The sequence below is a fragment of the Peromyscus eremicus genome, chromosome 13 (assembly GCF_949786415.1).
Source record: "Peromyscus eremicus chromosome 13, PerEre_H2_v1, whole genome shotgun sequence".
Taxonomy (NCBI): Eukaryota; Metazoa; Chordata; class Mammalia; order Rodentia; family Cricetidae; genus Peromyscus; species Peromyscus eremicus.
In genome coordinates this window covers 7405357-7425609 of record NC_081429.1, presented here as the reverse complement: position 1 = coordinate 7425609, position 20253 = coordinate 7405357, and the positions used below count along the sequence as shown (strand labels likewise).

The window sequence follows — 20253 nt, the reverse complement described above, 5'->3', positions numbered from 1 at the left end:
GACATGGTTTCCTATTTATTTTATTAGCCGTCAAAGGAAAGTTACTATAAAGATTAAAATTTGCACTTCACACATTTTAATACAATATTATAAAATTTAAGTGTATCTTGTATTGTTTTATAATTTTTTTAAAAAAAAGAGCAAAACGTTGAGGCTGGAGAGGATGGTTCACTGGTTAAGAGAACTTGCTGCTTTTTCAGAGGACCTGGGTTCGATTACCAGCATCCACAGGGTGACTTACAACCCTTTGCTACTGCAGTTCCAGGGGATCTGGTACCCTATTTTTGTCTCTGTGGGAACCTGGCACACATATGGTACACAGGCACACATGGAGGCAGAACATCCATCCACATAAAATAAATAATAAATAAGTAAATCTTTAAAAAGCAAACCAGGGTCTTCCAGAGGACCCCGGTTTAGTTCCCAGTAACCAAGTCAGGTGGCTGGCTCTATTACCACCGGCAACTCCAGCTTCAGGGGATCCAACACCCTCCTCTGGCCTCTGTGGGCACTGCGCACACATGTGGCACAGATATACAGACACAGACACACAGAAATAAAACAATAATAATAAACCTTAAGCCACAACACCGAGCCACAAGAACTCTGACAGGAGTTTAGCTCCCTGTCTTCCTTCCCCACAGACACAGTGAGCTGCTGGGGGAGATCAGCACATCCCAGTGTGTCTGCACGCAGAGTCCCCAGTCTCCATCCCAGTTCTCTCCATGTGCCTGGTACCTGGGGACTGATCTGCCACAAACTAGTCTCCTGGCAAACACCTGCCGGGCAAATGAATGGTCCTCATGCCTAAGAGCCGAGTCTAAATAGGACCGGAGTGACCTCCACTTCTAGCCCAGAGAGAAAGCAACAGTGTTAGTTGCTGAGGATGTTAGGGTCCGGTATGTGGCATTTTAGGGGTGACTATCCTGGCTTCAGACTCATAAACCACAGAAGCTGCACTTCAGGTCTACCACCCGCAGCTGCTTCAATCCCTTCTCTGTTCTTCTGGCAAATGCCATGTGGCTGCTTAGTCACCACCGGTGGTCTGGTCCCTGGCAACCAGATTTGAGTATGATGAAACTCTCCCACAAAATCCAGCCCTTTCAGACCCTCTGTCTTGCTCTGTTCTCTGAAGGACGCACATTCTGGTCACCCACCCTCCGTTCCTTTCCTGTTTGGGACACAATTGCTCGAGTTACCTAACAGAACACGCTGCACTAATAATTCACACACAGTGCTGGGCTGTGTGTCTTCCCACATACCGAGAAGGTCACCAAAGGGCACCATCCTTGGTGTCAAAGGTTTAACGGAGAATAACGTCTGCGTTATCGTAGGAAAAAAATCATCACTAAGATACAGTGGTGAAGTTTACCAAAGACATGCTACTAACAGAAGGGAGAGCACACGTTTCTCGGCAAGGGAAAAGATGTTAGTGGGTGGGCACTTGCTGTGGGCCTGGGACAAGGATATGGGGGTAGATGACCAGAATGTTCCACCATCTAGAACACTCCAGAAAATGAAAAGTGAATATCTACACGTGCTACCACATAGTGAAAGATGACGTGGCCTACGGAGAGCATACTGATGGCCACAGAGGACACATACTCCTCCCTTCTTGAGTACAGGCAGGTAAAGCTTCCCACAGAGATGCTGCTTTAGCTGGGCCAGTGTTAGGAAAAAGCCATGTTTTCAGGCAGATAGAGGAGATGGGATTGATCTCAAACCTCACAAACTGAAGCTCTAAATATGAAGACTAATCAGTCTTCCAAGGGGTTCTGTTAAGTCACAAATGAGAACAGTGTCTTACCTTAATTTCCCTAATGGACGCCTCGGTGTCCATGGAGATGGAGGTATCTCCACTTCCTCTCCGCGAGGAAGTCCCACCCAGAGAAGCCAGCGTGGCAGCAGACAAGCTGGGCATGTTACGGGACCCCTGGAATGAGGGAAGATCATATGTGATTCAGGAAAACCAAAATTACCAACAAGCCTAACATTTCAAAGCCTTTTCTTTCGTGTGTCCTTTTTAGCGTTCACAGATGATCATTTCTTGTGTGTAAGCGTGTGTGTGAGATATGTGCATGTGTAGGTAACTGTGTGGAGGCCACAGGAGGCTGCCAAATATCCTATCACTCTCCACTGAATTTTCTTAAGATGGGGTCTCTCACTGAGCCAGAAACACACCAGTTTGTCTAGACTAGATGGCCAGCCACAGTACTGGGGTTACAGGTATATGTGAACACACTCAGCTTTTTATATGTGTGCTGGGGATTTGAACTTAGGTCTCATGTCTTAACCACTGAGCCATCTCCCCGGCCTCAGCGCATCTTTTCTTGAACTTAGCTTCTATACTGGACCATCTCCCACGGGCTTCTGGCCAGTGTTAAAAAGGCTCATTCAGAGATGTTTCATGGGGATTTGGGGTTTGTGTAGTTAGCAGTGAGCTAGTCTCTGACCCTTGGGTTTCAACACTCATGCCGGACCCCTTTGGAGATATGACGTCACGCTGTGTGGCCCTGGACCCCTTCGGAGATATAATGTCACGCTGTGTGGCCCACTTAGCAGCTCTGTCAGTCACTTTATTAAACACCAAGTCACTGAGCTCATGTCACCCAGGACCCTCTAGGTTAAACACTAACCCGAGACAGAGGCTTGCAGAAATCCCTTACCTTCTCAGTGAAGTCTTTGTCTGGTCTTTCTTCGACCTGTGGAAGAAATGGACAACCGTCAAATATTTCAAAGCACTGAACTGGTCATATGAACTCTGGAGTATGATGCTGAAAAGAAAAAGAAAAGGGAAAAAGAAAAAAAACCGAAAACAACAAAGTATTAGGTTGTGCTATAATTTAAAAACTAAAAACAACAACAACAACAACACCTAAGACTTTGGCTTTCCCATCTTTGCTGTGTGGAAGTCTCTCTGAGGCTTTCCTCTCCTCAGAGCAGCCTATGAGGCTGAGAGCAGGTGTGCATTGGTGCTGAGCCCCAGGGGAGACACCTGGGGTAGAAGGGCGTGTCTTGGGGACCAAGGCTGAAACAGGCGGAAGGACTGTTTCTTTCTTTCTCAACATCTAAAATGAGATCAAGTTTTGCCCCTGGCCCTCTGGGAAGTCACACAGGTTCAGTGCTGGGCCACCATCAGCAACCATGCTTCCTACCTCAGTCCTAAGTGCTGTTTCCCACAGCTTAGGAGTTCTTTACTTTGATACCAAGAGCATTCACCAAAAATGTCAGCGACAAACACACATATCTCAGATTCACAGATCTGAGTGGCATGGGACACTGTGGACACCTGTGCAGGTTTACAATGGATGGTCCCGAAGTCACCACCATGCTCTGAGGTCATAGCTCACAGACAATATGAGTAGAGAGGAAACGGTCACTAGGCATAAGACATTCACCTCCACTGTCCATTTCTTTTCTACGTGTGTCGAATCTAACCAGTCTGTGGAAAGGACTCAGAGGTCCAGCTGCTCAGACCCCGTGGACCCACTCACTGCCGGCCATGCTGATGTGCAGGATAATCACCAGATGTTGTATATTTCCAGATGTGTAATTCATACTGGCTTAACTGTACACTGTGGGGGTGCTAAGGCAGGCCCCAATGGAGACAGTTTTATCTCACTGTCTACGGAGTTGGAGAGCCCTGCTCCATTTTCCTTGGGTGTGAACCATTTTCCTCAGGTATGAATGTAAGTGTGTTCATGAACATGTGTGTGCACGTGAAGACCAGGATCTGACATACAGTGTCTTCTTCATCTCCCCACCTTATTGTTTGAGACAGGGTCTCTCACTGAACCTGGGCTTGCTCATTCAGTGGCTGGCCAGCAGCCCAGGGCTCCTCTTGTGTCCACCTCCCCAGCCTGGGATAACAGGCATGAACTGCAATACCTGGATTTTTACATGGGTGCTAGGGATCTGAGAACTCAGGTCACCATGGCGAGCTTTTTACTGACAGAGCCACTGCCTCAGCCACTCTGAGTTTCCAGGATGATTTTGGCAGGAAATGTTCTTTCTACTAGGGAATAAAAGTATTTCTGAAATCCTGTTCTGATGAACATTTTGGGCAGCTAAAGAGAAGTAAGGTAGTGGGCACCCACTCTCCTGAGGGATCAATTTACTAACTCCCTTGGGCCCAAAGCCTCATTCCTTAGATGAGTTGGTCTGCAGATGAATATTGATGAGCCCAAAAGAGAGATAGGATACACAGGTCCAGCTCTGCAGCGCTGGGGATGGAACCAATGCCTAGCGTATGGCAGGCCACCACTGTACCACCAAGCCCCACTCGGCCCCCAAAGTCCAGATCAGCAGACTCAGGCTTTCACCTAGAAGGCTGCTGGCGTTTCACTCCTTGGTTAAATACTGTTTTCTCCTGTTCGTTGTCATAAATATTGTATAGAAAAGATGGAGCTCAGATCGCCAAATGGTCACAAAGATCTATGTCCGCAAGTGAAGGGACTTTCACTAGAAACTGGTACATATATAATATGGCTTTTATAATTCACAAAACATCTAACCAGAAAGGCAAAAATTCCAAACCATAGTTTAGCCAGGTGCAGTAGTAAATACCTTTAACCCGCCCTCCTCCTTCCCCCACACACAGGAGGCAGAGGCAGAGGCAGGTGGATTTCTGTGAGTCTAAAGTCAGCCTGGTATATGGGGTTAGTTCCAGTCCATCTTGAGTTACATGGCCTCAAAAAAATCCAATAAAACCCAAAGCATAGTTTGCTTCTTCCATAGTTAAAAAAAGTCTCTTCTCTAAAATATATGATGAATGGAGAATATGAAAAATTGGGGAGTGGGCTGAAGCCATGCAGAGAAAAATAAAAAAACTGCTCTCTCAATATAGAGACATGAAATGTGCCCTGCAGCACGTGATTTTGTTTTCAAATTGACAAGGTACATGTATAGTCCAGGCTTTTTGAAACAGGCCACTGCTGGGGCCCCGTGGGATGTGACGAGGGCCCACAGAGCTGCTGTTCCCACTGACTCCACTAGATGGCAGCCTGGCCAGGTCTGCCTCTGGTCAGGTCTGCCTCTGGTCAGGTCTGCCTCAGGTCAGGTCTGCCTCTGGTCAGGCCTGCCTCTGGTCAGGTCTGCCTCAGGTCGTCAGGCCCAGAAAGGAGCCAACAGACAGCTGCACCCTTTTCACAAAGCCTCTGACACAGAGGGACAGATAAGTAAACCAGACGGTATCCTTCACTCCGATAGAGAACGTGCCACCGTCCCTCTGAAAACAATATACAAGGAAACAATACACATCCATGGCTGCGGCGTGACCCGCTGTGGAGGTTGCCATGGAGACAAGGCCACTAGAGGTGGACACAGAAGAGTGGAACTCAAAGACTGTTGTTATTGGACACAGCAGGCACATGGACAAGCCCCTAGACCTACCAACACTGGCCTTCCCTTCATGGAAAGGGCAAGGGTACCAGGAATCTTGTGACCTACTGAGTTTTTGTTTTTTGTTTTTTAAATCTCCATTCCCTAGCACTCAGTATTTCAGATTAATGTCACACTAACAGAATTCTAAATGATACATGCTAGTCTTTTATAATCACCACTGACTGTATTCAAAGACATCTTCCAAAATCTACTGGAACCAGGGGTGGTGGCACATGCCTGTAATTCTGGTACTTGAGAGGCTGAGGCAGGAGGATTGCCATGAGTTTGAAGCCACACTGGGCTACAGGGTAAGAACTTGTCTCAATTTTAGTTTTTTTTTTCCTCCTGAAAAAAGTCCCCTCTCAGAAACGTCTGTGGGAGAATAGGTCATGGCAGCTCCTCCTTCCCTTCCAAAAGCAAGTCCTTTAGGAGGACATTGGATGTGAGTCCCACCCACGCCACCTCAGCAGGTTTCTTAGGAAGAGCACATAATGAGGTTTTAAACACCCATTGCACGTCACCGTCCCTCCACTGGCCCATTGGAAGATAAAGAGACCCAAGCAAGATCTGACCCAAGAGAGAACCCAGCCTCACGGTCCCAACTCCCAGACAGGCCAGCCACATCAGACACTGGAAAGCCAACAGGGTCCTTGAAGCAATGTCACTGCTACAACATTTGTAAAACAAGTGACACAGCCAACAGCACTCAGGGACATCCACTTAAGGGCCGCATCCCCTCCAGTGTCGTGACGGTGGCGCTTCCCATCAGGGTGGGAATTTTTGGTTTTATTACTTATTATTTATTCAGGGTGTACGTGCATGCCATGACATATGTGGAGAAGTCAGGGGACAACTTGTAGGACTCGGGTCTCTCCTTCTATGTGTGTCTTTGGGATCAAACTCACATCATTAGGCTTGGCAGCAAATGCCTTCAGCCACTAAGCCACCTCCCTGGCCCTAATCGTATTTTTGAGACAGAGTTTATGTAGCTGAGAGCAGCCTGGGATTCACTATGTTAAAATCGTGATGCGCCTTTCTCAGCCTCTCTAGTACTGGGAGTACAGGCACGTGTCACCACGCTTGGTGAATCGTTGGTTTTAAATCTACTCTTGTACCCATAGATTTGGGCTTGCTCTCCACCTGGCCCCTGCCTCGCCTCACATCAGGTGAGTCACAAAGGTCTTTGTTTTCGAATGCAAATAGACAAACAGCTGTGCTCAGCACTTTTCTATGAATACAGGGGACAACAGGAGCCCTGGCTGCATTCAAGACATTCCTGAAGGATGTTGCAGAACCACGGAGGCTCTCCTGGATTCCAGTGGGCTGTGAGACTTAGTCCAGGGAGATGCCCTAGATGTCACCTGGCTCTGCTTGAGTGTGGTTTAAGCCTAGACCTTCAACTCCAGATCCCACCTTTTTCTAAACACCTGCCTTCACAGCTGTTCAGCCGATGTTTATGTTATTTATTTGATGAACATCTTCTGGCCCAGTCTGTGTATCTCATGAAGGGCAAGGGCAGATAGGTCTATATTGCCTAACACTGTAGACTCATGACCAGAATATTCTAGGTGCTTAATTAACACTGGGTGAACTGCAACGTCTTCAAGAAGAAGATTCTGGGTGTAAAGGAGAGAAAGAAAACATGGTTCATTATGTGTGTGTGTGTCTGTGTGTGTGTGTGTGTGTGTGTGTGTGTGTCCCCTACTTTTTTCTTTCTGTGGTTTTTCAACCAAAAGCAACTTGGAGAGGAAGGGTTTTTTTTGGCTCACATTGTCCAAGACACAGTGTATCATTGAGGGAAGTCCAGGTAGGAACCCGAAGGTAGGCACCATGTCTAGCTTTCTTATAAAACCCAGGACTGTCTAGGAATGGTACTGCCCACAGTGGGCTGGGCCCTCCTACAGCAGTTAAGAGAATTCCCTTATGGGTGTGTCCACAGGCCCACACCATAAAGACCATTACTCACCTTTTCAGGTGATTCAGGCTGTGTTAACAGTTAACACTAATTAGGACTGGTGATAGACAGGTGGAATGGATGTGGGGGATGGGGGCTGTGGGAGTGAAGAGGAGGGGGTGGGGAGTGGTGTTAGAATGAGGGGGAACACGGCCATCTGCCCCCTGCATTGGGACTGATGCCTCTTGGCTTTCCCAAGAATTGTATGGTTGGGAACCCCAAGCTTTTGGCCTTGACCCTTGCAATAGTCTGTAGATGTGGAGGCATGTTCATGTTCTTAAAGGGGAATGGACGACCACTTCCTTTGTTCTGGTGGCTTCTGCTCTTCTGTGGCACCACCCTGCCCCCAACCTGTAGTACCACCTCGCTTCCCGTCTGACAGATGTGAGATGCAGAGCCTTGAGTGCCACAGCTGACTTCTGTATTTTCTTCTCACCCCTGGTGAAGTACTAGGTCAGGGGTATTTTCCAAGAACCAATATGGACACTAACAACTGTGTTGTAATGTGGCTGAGGCAGCAAGAGCCAAGCAGGGGCAAATTATGCCTTCAGGGGGCTGTTCCTTCCAGCTTTAGCTCAAGGCGTTTATATGTCTGCCTACACATCTCGAGCCAGGAGTGGGAGCTGTGGCATGTGAACCCCATCTTATAACTCCTGCCTTGCTGTTCATCCTCCTCTGTGTGCCTCCCACAGAGGCCAGAGGGAGGGTCACTGTAGTCCTTGTTTGTCCCAAGGGCAGAGGGTGTCAAACCCAGCATCCTGGTGCCTAAAGAGGCATAAAGAACACTATGCTTTTCTGTGTCCTGGGGCTATTACTCCACGGGAGGGTGGGTGTGTGATTTGGGCTGGCTGTCAAGAGAAAGTGTCTGTGAGTGAGTACAGACTTGCTGATGGGAAGAAGCCCAGAAGTTTGTGTTTGGACTTGTGGGTCTTCCCGTCTGAGAGGGAGGAGGAGGGTCAGGGCCAGGGCTCAGGGAGAGGGACTTGGCAAAGGCCAGTGACCCTCCCACTGACAGAAGAATCTCCTGGGGCTACCCTACATTTAGAGGTATCGCTGCACCTGAGAACCACACCTGAGAACCACACATAGGTTCCTTGGTCAGCGGACCTGGCTGATGTGAGGGGACAGGATGAGTCGAGAGGCCAGTCTGTGTTCCACCCATCTTTGCTCTGACCTTTGCTCACTAAATGAGACAACGGAAAACAATGATCGATGGACCTTTGGGGCAATGACCAGGTTACTAGAGGAGGAAAAAATGTCTACTGATTATCTCTGCAATGGACTTAGTGGGGGGGGGGGGTGCCCACACCCCAAAGAGATCATTTCCTTTGCCTCACAGGCTGCACAGATGTACAATGCACCTCTGTGCAAAAACAACAACCAAACTTGTTTCATGTATGTAAATTTTTCAAAGATCTAGAAACACACACACACACACACACACACACAGAGAGAGAGAGAGAGAGAGAGAGAGAGAGAGAGAGAGAGAGAGAGAGAGAGAGCGCGCAAAGGGTTCTGCATCCGACTTCAGTCTTTCCAATCACAGTAACCACGAATGATGTCATACCATGACTTCATTGTTATACTTAAATAAATCCAAGGGCCATGCCTAGTAATGATAAATAATCCTGCTTTGCCACCCCGGGCTGAAGTTGCTCAGGCAGTGGGGGTGGTGGATGTTATGGGGGATTGTTGGGAATCTTTGAAAGTAAAAGCTGCAGACTTCTCTTGGTTGCAAACTCTCCACTTACTCCTCAAGGGCACACTCGATTATTATGCACAAGGAAGAGGATTCTACACTAACTTGCCATAAAAAATATTTTGTTCCTAGTAATTTGAAGGCTCCTCATGGATTAGTTTGTATGTGTTATACCACCACAGAGCCTGAGGTGCTCATGACAGCCATTCCAATTTAAAGGACAGACACATAATGGGATGGGGGAGGGGCACCAGGCCATTGAACTGATTCCGTGGAGAGGCTCATAGCTGCAAGGGATCCCACTGGCTCCTCCAGGGGAAGCTGCTTCTGGTAGGAAACCCCACAGTGAACCCATCTGTGTAAGTGGTGTGTCTTGGCTCCCCTGCGTTCTATGGTGGCAGGGACCAATCCTGGGCAACACAGGGTTGGAGAACTGAGTCCCAAACTGTGTGTTTATGTCTGGGGGTTTTTCATGTGAGCTGATCAAAAGAGATTGGCCTGGACTGTTTGCACTTTCCACCCACGGCTTTCCAAGTGTGGGCCTCCACCCACACCTCTTGCTACAGCCTGGGCGTGTCTCCCCACTCCAGCCAAAACTGTCCAGTCAGGTGTGGTGCTGCTATCTATACACCTGAAACCCCAGCACTTGGGATGTGGAGTCAAGAGGATTAGGAGTTATCGTCAACTACATAGTGAGTTCAAGGCCATCTGGGGCTATGAGACACAAACAGGGGACTGGGGGATGGCTCAGTTGGTAAAGTACTTGCTCTGCAGGCTTGATGAGGACCTGAGGTTGATCCCTAGCATCCATGTTTAAACAAACAAACAAACAAAAAGCCGGCCTGGTGGTGTGCACCTGTAATCCTAACACTGAGGCAGGAGGATTCTGGGTGTTTGCTGACTAGCCAGCTCAGTTAAAGCAGCAAAAACCAGTGAGAGACTCTGTCTCATAATATTTAGGCAGACAGCAATAGAGGAAGTCAGCAGATATACCCCCCGACACACACAAACAAAATAAAACAATTTCTTGTTTAGATAATGATAAAGTAGCCTCAAAGACAGCCACCGATTGATTGGGGGAAACCATCAAACTGTGTAGGACCTGATGTCGGGGCCTTGGCTCCTCCCGCCATGTCTGGCATGCGGTGAGCCACAAATAGGAGAGCAGGGCCCTGGTGACAGCGTCTATGCAGTTTTTGAGCAGATGTGACAACAGGTGACCTAAGAAGAACTGAGAGTGGCGAGGCATTCACAGGCCCATACTTTACTTTAAAACTCGTCTGGTAACCGGCACGGTTTAAAGGCAACATTAAGTCAAGCCCTTGCAAGTTTAAATTGTAAAATACAGCCCATCCACACACGTGGCTACAGCTTTCACCCCCAGAATGGACTTTTCCCTCTCAAGTCTCATTTCTAAGCACCGCTATAACTTCTGTTCTGTTATGGACCTTCAGAAGTTGAGCAGTCTACCCCTGACACAACCCAACAGCGTCTTCAGCACTCAAAACCATTTCCCAATCCCATTTTTACTAAAACCTGAAATAAAGTGAGCGGCTTCAAGCTTCACCCCACATTGGCTTTCAAAGACAGGGGCCATTTCTAAGGGACAGAAAGGTGAAGGACAAGGGGTGGGAGGCCAGGGGAAAAGGACAGGGAGGCAGAGGAGAAGGAGGAAGGAAGCTGAAGGGTGGCAGGGCCAGGAAGCAGACTTACCACAGGGCTGGCCCGCGCCGAGCTGGCCCTAGAGGAGGCCCGGGAGCTGGAGTTGAGGTGGGTGCTGTACTCCGAGGGCTACGATGGAGCCGCCACAGGATGCAGAGATGGAAACAAAGGAACAGGGTCAGCAAAGACACAAGGAGAAGGAAAGCCACCAAGATTGTGCTTCAGTTAGTGTGGAGGTTAGCCACACTCACACACAGTGGAGAGGAAAGACGGGTTAGGGTTAGGGAGCAAACAGGACTCAGAAAAGGAGTCTGCATCTGCCACAGCATCAGGTAAACATCTACAGGGATAAAATACAACTGCATTTCCCACAGGGTGCAGCTGCAGGAGAACACCAGGCGTCGTTCAACTTCCGTGTGCATCCCGTCTCCTGCGCTCACCTCCTGGGTCTGTGGTGGCAGGTCGTGAGATCCTGGCTGCCTTCAGCTGTATCCTAGCTCAGAAACTAGCTAGGAGGCGGGCTGGCATTTCTGAAGGGGAAGTTTGGCTTTTCTGCCACCTTTCCAGGTAGAAACTGGAGGACCTGTCCTCTGGGTGTGCCTGTCTAGTTGTCTGTTCAAGCTTTCTAACTCCTGATAAAAGAAGATGACAGGCCCTGCCTGGGCTGTAGCCTCTAAACTTTGGTTTGTATTCAGCCGCCTGCCCTGGGACAAATGCTAGATGGACCTCTGGGCTGAGAGCCTTCCAAGCGTCATCGCCACTGAAAACTGTAAGGACTCTGGATCTTCAGGGGTGCTATGATGCCATCTTAAGTATCGTCTCTGTCTTCCCACCAGAGAGCCGGCCCCAGTGAGCGGATAAGGCCTGGCACACTTCAGAAACACTTGCTGAAGGAAAGAAGAAATGACTCCAGCTCTTCGCTAGCAATGGTCGGAGGGACTGTGCCTCATGCTGCTTCCTGCCCAGTCCCAGGCTCCTGGGTCAGAACACTTCTCAGACCAGCTGGCCTGACTTGACCCTCCTGAAAATCAGCAGCTATATCACGTTTCCCAGGCCCCATGTGACATCTCATGTCTAGAAGTCACCGAGGGTTAAACAAAAGCACTGGGTGCTTTAAAGGGCTGTGGCCAGCATGGTCAGGCCCGTGGAGGCATTCCAACTACATTTCTTCCCTGGAGAAAGATATGTTTATTCTCAGGTGTGGGGCATCCAGAGACATAAAGACCACTTCATATTGCTTAAGGACCCTTAGTCAGAGCAGTTCTCTGACCAGCTGGACTGCCTTGACCCTTTGGAAGAGAAGCATTCACGTCATCAGGCCTCAAGTGTCACCTGTGCCTGGGACTCAAGTGGCCCATGGGCAGCTAATTAAGTCAGAAGGCTCTGAGTTTGAATCACACCTCCAGTTCATTGGCCATAAGAAGACTGAGAAACAGAAGTTAGGTCAGGCCCACACAGACGTGCCCACCATGAAGAAGAGAATGTCTGTAGGACCTGTCTCTGATCTCACTTCCTGCTAGAGACAAACCTCCTGGATCCTTTGCTCAGATGGGTGGAAACTCCTTCCAGAGGGTCAAGACTGGGTTGCTACACACAACTAGGAGCCGTCTCAGGGTCATCAGGGGACAGTGGCAAGTCCTGCAAAGTGGGACCAGCGTCGTCATAGCAACCCTGGGGGTCTGTCCAACTCCCCCCACCCCTTTTCCTTTCTCAAGTTCAGAAATTCATTACTTGTTCCGTTAGTTGGGAGTTGCAGGGACTGAAGCGGACGAAACCCAACTAAAGCGAGTCTCTGACCTCAGTACGAACTGATGAGTGAGGACATGAAATTAACAAGCAAAGATTTCCTGATTCCATCATCCATGACCTTTATCACAAAGGAAAACACAGACAACGTTTCCTCCTGTGACATCAGTCACCATCCAGCAAACACCCCAGGGTCGTGCAGCACACAGTGAGGCATGATGGGAAACATGAAAAGCGCCTTACAGCTCGGGAACCACAGGCACTTCCCCTCCGAGCCCCATAGAGGCTGCTCTCATCCAGCATGGACGCCTGCGACAAGAACAGACTGTCAGGGCAGGAAACACACTCTTTTTTAAAGGACCACACAGAAAACACTGAAAGGTAAGGTTAGGAAGAGTGACGTGTGCCAGGGAGAGGTTCTGGAAAACACCATGCAGGCTCCACATCACCCTCTTCAGCTCTTCAGAGAGCCACAGAGAACAAAAAGGTGCAGAAGTCAGAAGAGAGACGTTTACGTTGCTGTCAGTTGGCATGCATTTTCACGAAAGCACTGGAGGCTGTTATTCTGAAAAACATCCCACATGAGAATTGCCAATCAAGATTGAAAATTGGCAAGCAACTCAAACATCCTGAAGTTCGTCAAAGCATCCTCATACGCCCTGTTTACACAATTATTCCTGTGTGAAGCGGCTTTGGAATGAAACATTACGGTAATTTTCATTTTGATGTTGGATATTTTATGTCTTTTCAGAAGTTGCTACACAGAAAACAGTATTTGATTACCTTGAAAACTGTATGCAATTAATCATAGAGAAAGATGTTTACAAGAACTCAGCCAGTAATGTCAAACTCTGTCCCATTTAAAGACACCTGAATTTTCCTTATTCCTCTTCGGAGAATACTGGCTAGGTTAGCCAGGTATACGTACGTACGTACCTAACCCCCTGAGTGTGCAATGTGGTGGAAATTCACAGTTATCAATACAGTAACTTTGAAAACCTAGTTTACTGCAGAATGTAAGAACCTACATTTAAAACGGGAAGTTTCCAAAATTATATAGTCATATGGAAATTTCCAGAGTACTATGGCAATGTTGCTCAGAGTCCGCTACGGCTGTCAGCACCCTCAGGAGCCATCTGTCTTTCTGCCAACAGGTAAATGTTGTCACTGTTCCTTCCTAACAACCTTAAACAAGTCTTCCGAGAGATGGAACAGGGCGACAGCTGTTGTCAGCCGTCAGGGAAGAGAAAGTGCACATCTGACTAAAGGGAACCTGCGGAGACCACAGAACGTGGGTAAACTGTGAGCCAAGTGCCGCTTCCCCGGCAGGGCAGGAAACGGGGTTCAGGGCGGCAGAGCATGTGCAGCAGGCAGAGGGGAGCATGCACGGCAGGGGTGGGGAGCACACGCACCCGGAAACTCCCCGCAGGCCGGGGGGCAGCATTGCACAGAAAGGTGGACTGCGGGAGGAAAGCAAAGGGCAGGCTTTAGACCTTGGGAAAACAGCACCGGACAGCAGCATTAAGGCAGCCACGCCATGCGGTCTGCTTCTGGTAACTAAGTAACTATAATACAACGGTTAGAAGAAAAAGCCAAAGCTAAGGGATTGTGTTTTCAGGGGACTGGACATATGGAAATCCAAAATTTACAGGCAAGATAAATGATACAATTTCTAACTTTAAAACCACAAACTCCCTCAGCATCTCTGGAATGGGCTATTGTTTTTCAGTCATTCCTTTTGAGGTGTTGCTGGAAGAAGACCTGAAGGGAAGCCAATAGATGGACATAGTCCCCGGGCCAGGTTCAAGGCCACCCAGGCTTCTCATAGCTCAACCTCGTTTCTAGGGTTCAGCATTCCTGGGTTCAACCAACCAAGGATCAAAAATATCTGAAAAAAAAAAAACCAAAATAAAACAAAACAAAAACCCAATGTGCACTGAACATGGGCAGATTCTGCCTGCATCATTCTCTGAACACAGTGCACCAACTATTCCACAACATTTACATATTAGACACCATGAGTAAGCTGGAGATGACTTAAAGTTCATAGGCAGATGTTCGGACACTATGTAAATGCCACATCACTTTATCTGAGGGGCTTGAGTCCCTCTGGATTCTGACACCAAGGAGGACTTGAACCATCCCCTCGGGTCCAGAAAACTACAGAGAGAATAAATATATCAGGGTACGACTGCTTCTATCAGGGTCACAGCAGCAGTCAAGATACAAAAGAGGGTGTAAGGGAGCTGGCTGCTCAGGGCTGGCACTTCCAGAAGCCCAAGGGGACGCATACTTAGAATACAGAGTAGCACAGAGCTCTGGGGGTCGTGCTGGGATGCAGAGGCAGCTCTCTGAGGTTCAGGACCTAGCTACAGAGATGGGTCAGGACTTGGTACAGACCCGAGGCACAGGGCACAGGAGAGGGCAGGGAAAGATGCAGGGCCAAGGGACAGACCTTCCAGCAGCTGAAACTGCCCACAAAGGAGACAGCCAACCTCCAAAAGAGCGTGTGCACTGGGATTTCTGACGTGGCGCCCTTATGCCGCAACAGAACTTGCCAGCCCAGAGCAACAAAGGCCCATTTTGGCTGGCCCTGAACCTCGTTCTTGTGAAAACAGGAAAGAGGCAGCATCAATGAAATGCTCAGTCCTGTCCACTTCTCCAAGATGCAGGAGGCAATGTGCACAGAGACCTTGTAGGTTGCTTCCTGGACACATTTACAAAAGAAAAAAAAAATTTTTAAAAAACAAATTGGAACCCCAAATGGGGGAACAATTGCTGGAAATGGAGAAACCCAAGAGACCAATTTTTCTGAACTTGAGGGTTGTTTTGTTTTGTTTTTGAGTATACATTTCACAGAACCCTCCTTCCCCTAAAGTCTCTTTTTCCATATTAGGTCCTAAATTACAATTTTAGGAGATTGAGGAAAGTCTCAGCAAGCTAGCCAAGCCATTCCAAACAGCCCTGAGCCTGGCCTTGTTGACTGCACACTGAAGAGGCTAAGGTGCCCTTTAAGGGCACCAGCCACAAAGTGCTTTGCAGAGGAAAGGGCAGAGGAACAGACCCGGGTTCCATTCTGGGTAGACAGGGGCTTGGAAGCAAGGCCACTGCTGGGAAGGCCGAGGTCGGAGCAAAAGTGTCCCTGCAAGGAAAGAAAACAGTCAAGTCGGGTCAGGTGGGTGGGGAGGTGTGAAATCACTCCATCTCACGGGTGGATTAGGGCTGGAGACACACGGAAAACAACCTGATACTATCACAGCATCAGCACGCACTCGCTGGGCAGGAGGGAAAGAGAGTTAGGGGAACAGAAGCCCATTAGTGGACAGAACCAGAATGACCCCATCAGACTGACTTAGGACTTTAAGTCAGTGTGCGTGTGTGCACGACACACACACACACACACACACACACACACACACACACACACACACGGGGAGGGGGTTGATTTTAACCAACAACAAGATCGAGTGGTTTTAGTCTTTGTAATTGGACTTCTAAATTTACAGGGACCCCAGCTTCTGCTTAGGAATAGCTATTTCACTGGGGATGGTCTCTGGTCTCACCCCCCTGGTTGGACATTACATTATAAGAATGAATCAGGCAGGCACACTGGCAGGTCGAGTATCAGGATCCCAAGATCCAGTCTGGAGAACCGTGTTTTATGTCTGAAGGGGCCAGCTCTAATTCTGACCTTTAACTCTTAGGGTGCAGATTCCTTCTGTTAAATTTAGAGTTGAGTTGAACATGGGCTCTGTTTCAGCTGAGTATTGCCTTTAATTCATTAGGGACTTTCGTCTCCTCTTTACTTTTTTAATTTAATAAGATTTATGTGTTTGAGGGTTTTGCATGAATGTATGAAAGTGCCTGGTCTGTGTGGAGGCTAGATGAAGGCGCTGGATACTCTGAAATAGGAGTTACAGATGGCTGGGAGCCGCCATGTGGGTCCTGGGAACCGAACCCAGGTCCCCTGCAAGATCAGCCAGTGCTCTTAATCACTGAGCCATCTCCCCAGCTCCTTCTCTTTGTTCTTTAAGGTTTACATCCATTCTGACAACAGTGCTGGGGAAAGAAGTCTCACTTTCATCCCATTGACTGTGATACTGGGACCCAGCGGTAAAGACTCAGGAGTACCCATCCTGCGGCTTATGTGGGCCCACTCAGTTCTCCACCTACCCAAACTGGTTCCCTGGCTCGGTTAGTAGATGAACCTTAACTAGGATATGCCAGGCCCAGCTGGTAGGACTCTTCAATAAACAGAAATCACCTGCCCAGGTCAATGCACATGAGTGTACACAGATAGTTAGACTGGACTGGATTTTCATGCCAAAGCCACACCATCCCTGACAAAGTACCACGAAGTGTGTAGCGCCTAGAGAGTATCATTGTTTTCAGAAAGAAGGTGAGAAGATCCAGGCTTTTAATTTCCCCCCCTTTGGATCAGACAATATATACAAGCATGCCATTGGCTCACTCACGGTAGTTGGCTGCATGTGACAATTCATGTTAAACACAGGACAGTGGTGAGTCTGAATGAAGTAGCACATGTTAATTACTCCTCATAGAACATCCATTCCAAGTGGAAACTTGTAAAATAGGCTGGGGGAGAAGAAGGGATCCCACACACAAGGGTGCATGCTACAAAACCTGCAGTTTCTGTAGAGAGGATGGGAAAGATTTAAATGGGAACCAACCAACTTCTCCTCCCTAGAGGACGACAAAGCGGAGGATCTGCCATCGCCGCCGCCGCCGCCGCCGCCACTGTAGCTGGAATTCTGAGCACCAGAAGAGGAGAGTTTGTGAGTGGTGAGTGCTTCCTTTTCCTGCCCATTCACAAGGCAAGCACAGCCACACCAGTGCTGGGGCCCGGGAACCCTGGTTCACCTGAAGAATTTGCAGCACAAATTCCTAGCAAGTGAGTCTAGATGTCTTAGATGTGAGCCTTTTGAGTCTCAGAGCTTACACATCTCAGACTTAAATGTGAGCCTTTCACATCTCAGAGCTAGATGGCTTAGATGTGAGCCTTCTGAGTCTTAGAGCTCTGCCCCCATGAAGCTGAGTGCTCTATTATTAGCCAGTTGCTTACTGACTCAACTCTCCTCTTCGCATATCTCCTTAGGTAATTAAAATTCTTTCTATTGCAATAACTTCAGCCTTTCTCCAGCCTAGCCCAGCGCCTAGATGCAGGGAGGCATGGGGAGGCTGAGAGCCAGCTTCCACCTCTGCACCGGAGGCAGCTGGCGTCGAGCATGCGCTGGCATTGCGCATGCGCTGTAGAGCATCAGGTCAAAGAGACTGTGGGAGAGGTGACATCGCACAGGAGGTGACATGACACACAGAGGCACGAGATCAAGTCACTAAGCGGGGAGGAGACGGACATTCCCAAGCTCTTATCAGACAAGGCTCATTTACACCTGCGAAGCTCCTCTATCCCGTCTACTCTTTCCTCCAGAGTGCCCCACATGTTTGGAGTTTCTTAAGTGTGACTTAGATGAAGGTTATTTTGTTCTTCAGTCATGTGACTCTCCCTGGCTACTTGCTAGACCGATTTTACATCCAGTTTCACTCCGTGAGCCGTTCTATATTCAGTATTTGACTTGTAGAGGCATTGCTGAAACCCTAACTAAATCATAAAGGGCATTTGTACTGGACATAGGTATGGCGCAGCCTGATGTCACAGACGGGTTGATGAGTTCACATCACATGTGTAGAGAGAAGTGTTAACACTGAAGGAAGTTGGCTCTAAGAACTCCCAAATAACTTCAGTTATAGCAAAACCGGGGGGGGGGGGGGGAGCGGGGCGGGGCACAGCCGGTCAACATTGGGAAACATTGCAGCTCTTATCACTTATGCTGGTGGCCAGCTCTGCAGGCTCGCTGGGCACAGTTGGTTAACACCACTGAAGGGCATGCACAGGGCAGTGACTGCAGGCTTCTGTCCCTGGAGTGCCGAGCGGCCTTAAAGACTCAGCAGGTGTCAGTGTGAAGGTGACAGAAGACCTCAACTAGGAGGTCTCTGGAGTCTGGAGCTAGAAAAGTTTAAGAGGGGTCATAGAAAAAGCACGGGTAACTCTCAACAGGTTTGAGAAGGCTCAAGCAACCTGTTCGGCCAGTTTGGGAAAGCCGAAACTGTTGGCTCAGTGTGTGTGTGTGTGTGTGTGTGTGTGTGTGTGTGTGTGTGTGTGTGTTCTGAAGCCTGGAAAAAATGGAATTGAAGTGGAATTGAAGTGACTAAATGCTATCTTAATATAATTAAAATAGATTAAATTTTACACAAGAAACTTATTAGCAGAAGGGGGAAAATGACATTAAGGACAGGAAGGTATTAGGTCGTTTAACTCAAGATTAATCTGTTTGGAGCATGAGGCTTAATTAATATGTGCCCAATTTAACCTTCTGAGATGTCCAACAGCTACAGCCTTGACAGACCCCAGACCTTGCCCAGGCTCTGGGCCTCTCTGTCTCTTGTGTACTGCTCTGGCTTCTTCGCTGGCATGCCTGCCTCTCACCCTCAACACGAGCACTGAAGACGGCAGAATTCTGCCCTCTTCCCTTCCTTCTGCTCGTCAGAGAAGTCCAGGTTCTCACACGCGCATCTTTAAGATAAAGGTGAACACGGCCGGCCTGAAATGCGGAGAACTGAAAATGGTGGGCTCCCATCCACGTGAGAGCCGACTCACCCACAGACACACACGTGAGGGCACTGAACAGTGGACAAGCTAATTCTGCTCTCTGGGTATTTTTAGGAACGCTTATCAGACTTTTAGCTTAACATCTAGAATCCGAATCATGCTAAGAATGCTTGAATACTAACATTCTGAGAATGTTAGAGTGTGCTACGGGGGGGGGGGGGGGGGGGGAGCCAGGGTAATACAAAAAGAGCAAAGTAACTAAACTGAGCAATATAATTTAGACACGTTGAAGCAGCATCCCGAGAGCACGTGCCATGCATGGTTGCTGTACTAACCCTGCCAGATCTTCTACTTAGGGACTGGGATCCGCAATAGTCTCCATCATAACCGTTAGTCTGTTTCAACAAAGAGAGAAGAGGTCACATCAGTGTAAAGAACAGCACAGGTACAAACCAGAGAGAGCCACAGTTATCCACGAATACACTGAGCCTTCTCTGCAGCCAAGAGAAGCAGAAAGCCTGGCCACCCCCAAACTGCCAGCATGCTCCTACCCCACTGCAACTCAGAAAAAGCCTGTCAAACATGGCGCCAGTGGCATTCCCTCCTGTGAGTGAGGCACATGGCCTGACGTAGCTGTTTTTCTGGGCAGTTTTTATGGTGCGCGTGCGTGCGTGCGTGCGTGCGTGCGTGCGTGTGTGTTATCTTGTGTCCAATCTTAGGATTACTGCTGTGGAAACTCTAGATTTCAAGAAGGCTGAACGCCAGGCCAGAGGGTAGTGACCCGCCCGGGTCAGTTAGACCAGATATGTAGCCCTAATGAAGCTGTGCCCCTAAGATTTGGAATAGGGTTTATGTAACCTGTAACTAGTCCTATACCATGTAACCTATTTACTAGTCCAGGAGGAAGGACTAGGAAACCTTCAGGAGTCACCTTTCCGTCACCTACTCTTTCAATTGTGTTTTTCTAGATAAGACGGGAATATAAACTTAATGATGTTATCATTTGTCCTCTAGGAAGAAACCAAACCAAATCATCCAGAAGGCTGGACACACTAAAGGTTTGCCTGGCTCCCTTGCTCCCCCTAAGCCAAGGCAGGGCCGTCTAAAAGTGCTGCAGCTGTAGGGAATGGTCCATTTTACTGCAGAAAGGAACGATGTATGAGGAAATGGCTCTTGATTCAA

General features: G+C 48.5%; 1 protein-coding gene across 8 annotated transcripts in view; it reads right to left on the bottom strand.

Annotated features, from left to right (window-relative positions):
• Positions 1-20253, bottom strand: part of Lrrfip1 (LRR binding FLII interacting protein 1) — a 135832-nt gene that overhangs the window by 26714 nt on the left and 88865 nt on the right. For 7 of the 8 annotated variants that reach the window (XM_059278080.1, XM_059278081.1, XM_059278078.1 and 4 more), the window contains 2 exons: positions 2667-2702; positions 1808-1933 (listed from right to left, as the gene is read on the bottom strand). In XM_059278080.1, the coding sequence (XP_059134063.1) occupies positions 1808-1933; positions 2667-2702 (162 nt within the window). Of the gene's footprint in view, positions 1-1807; positions 1934-2666; positions 2703-10748; positions 10827-12686; positions 12753-13855; positions 13904-19406; positions 19467-20253 lie in introns of all 8 variants that reach the window. The other variant, XM_059278086.1, reaches the window with a different exon arrangement.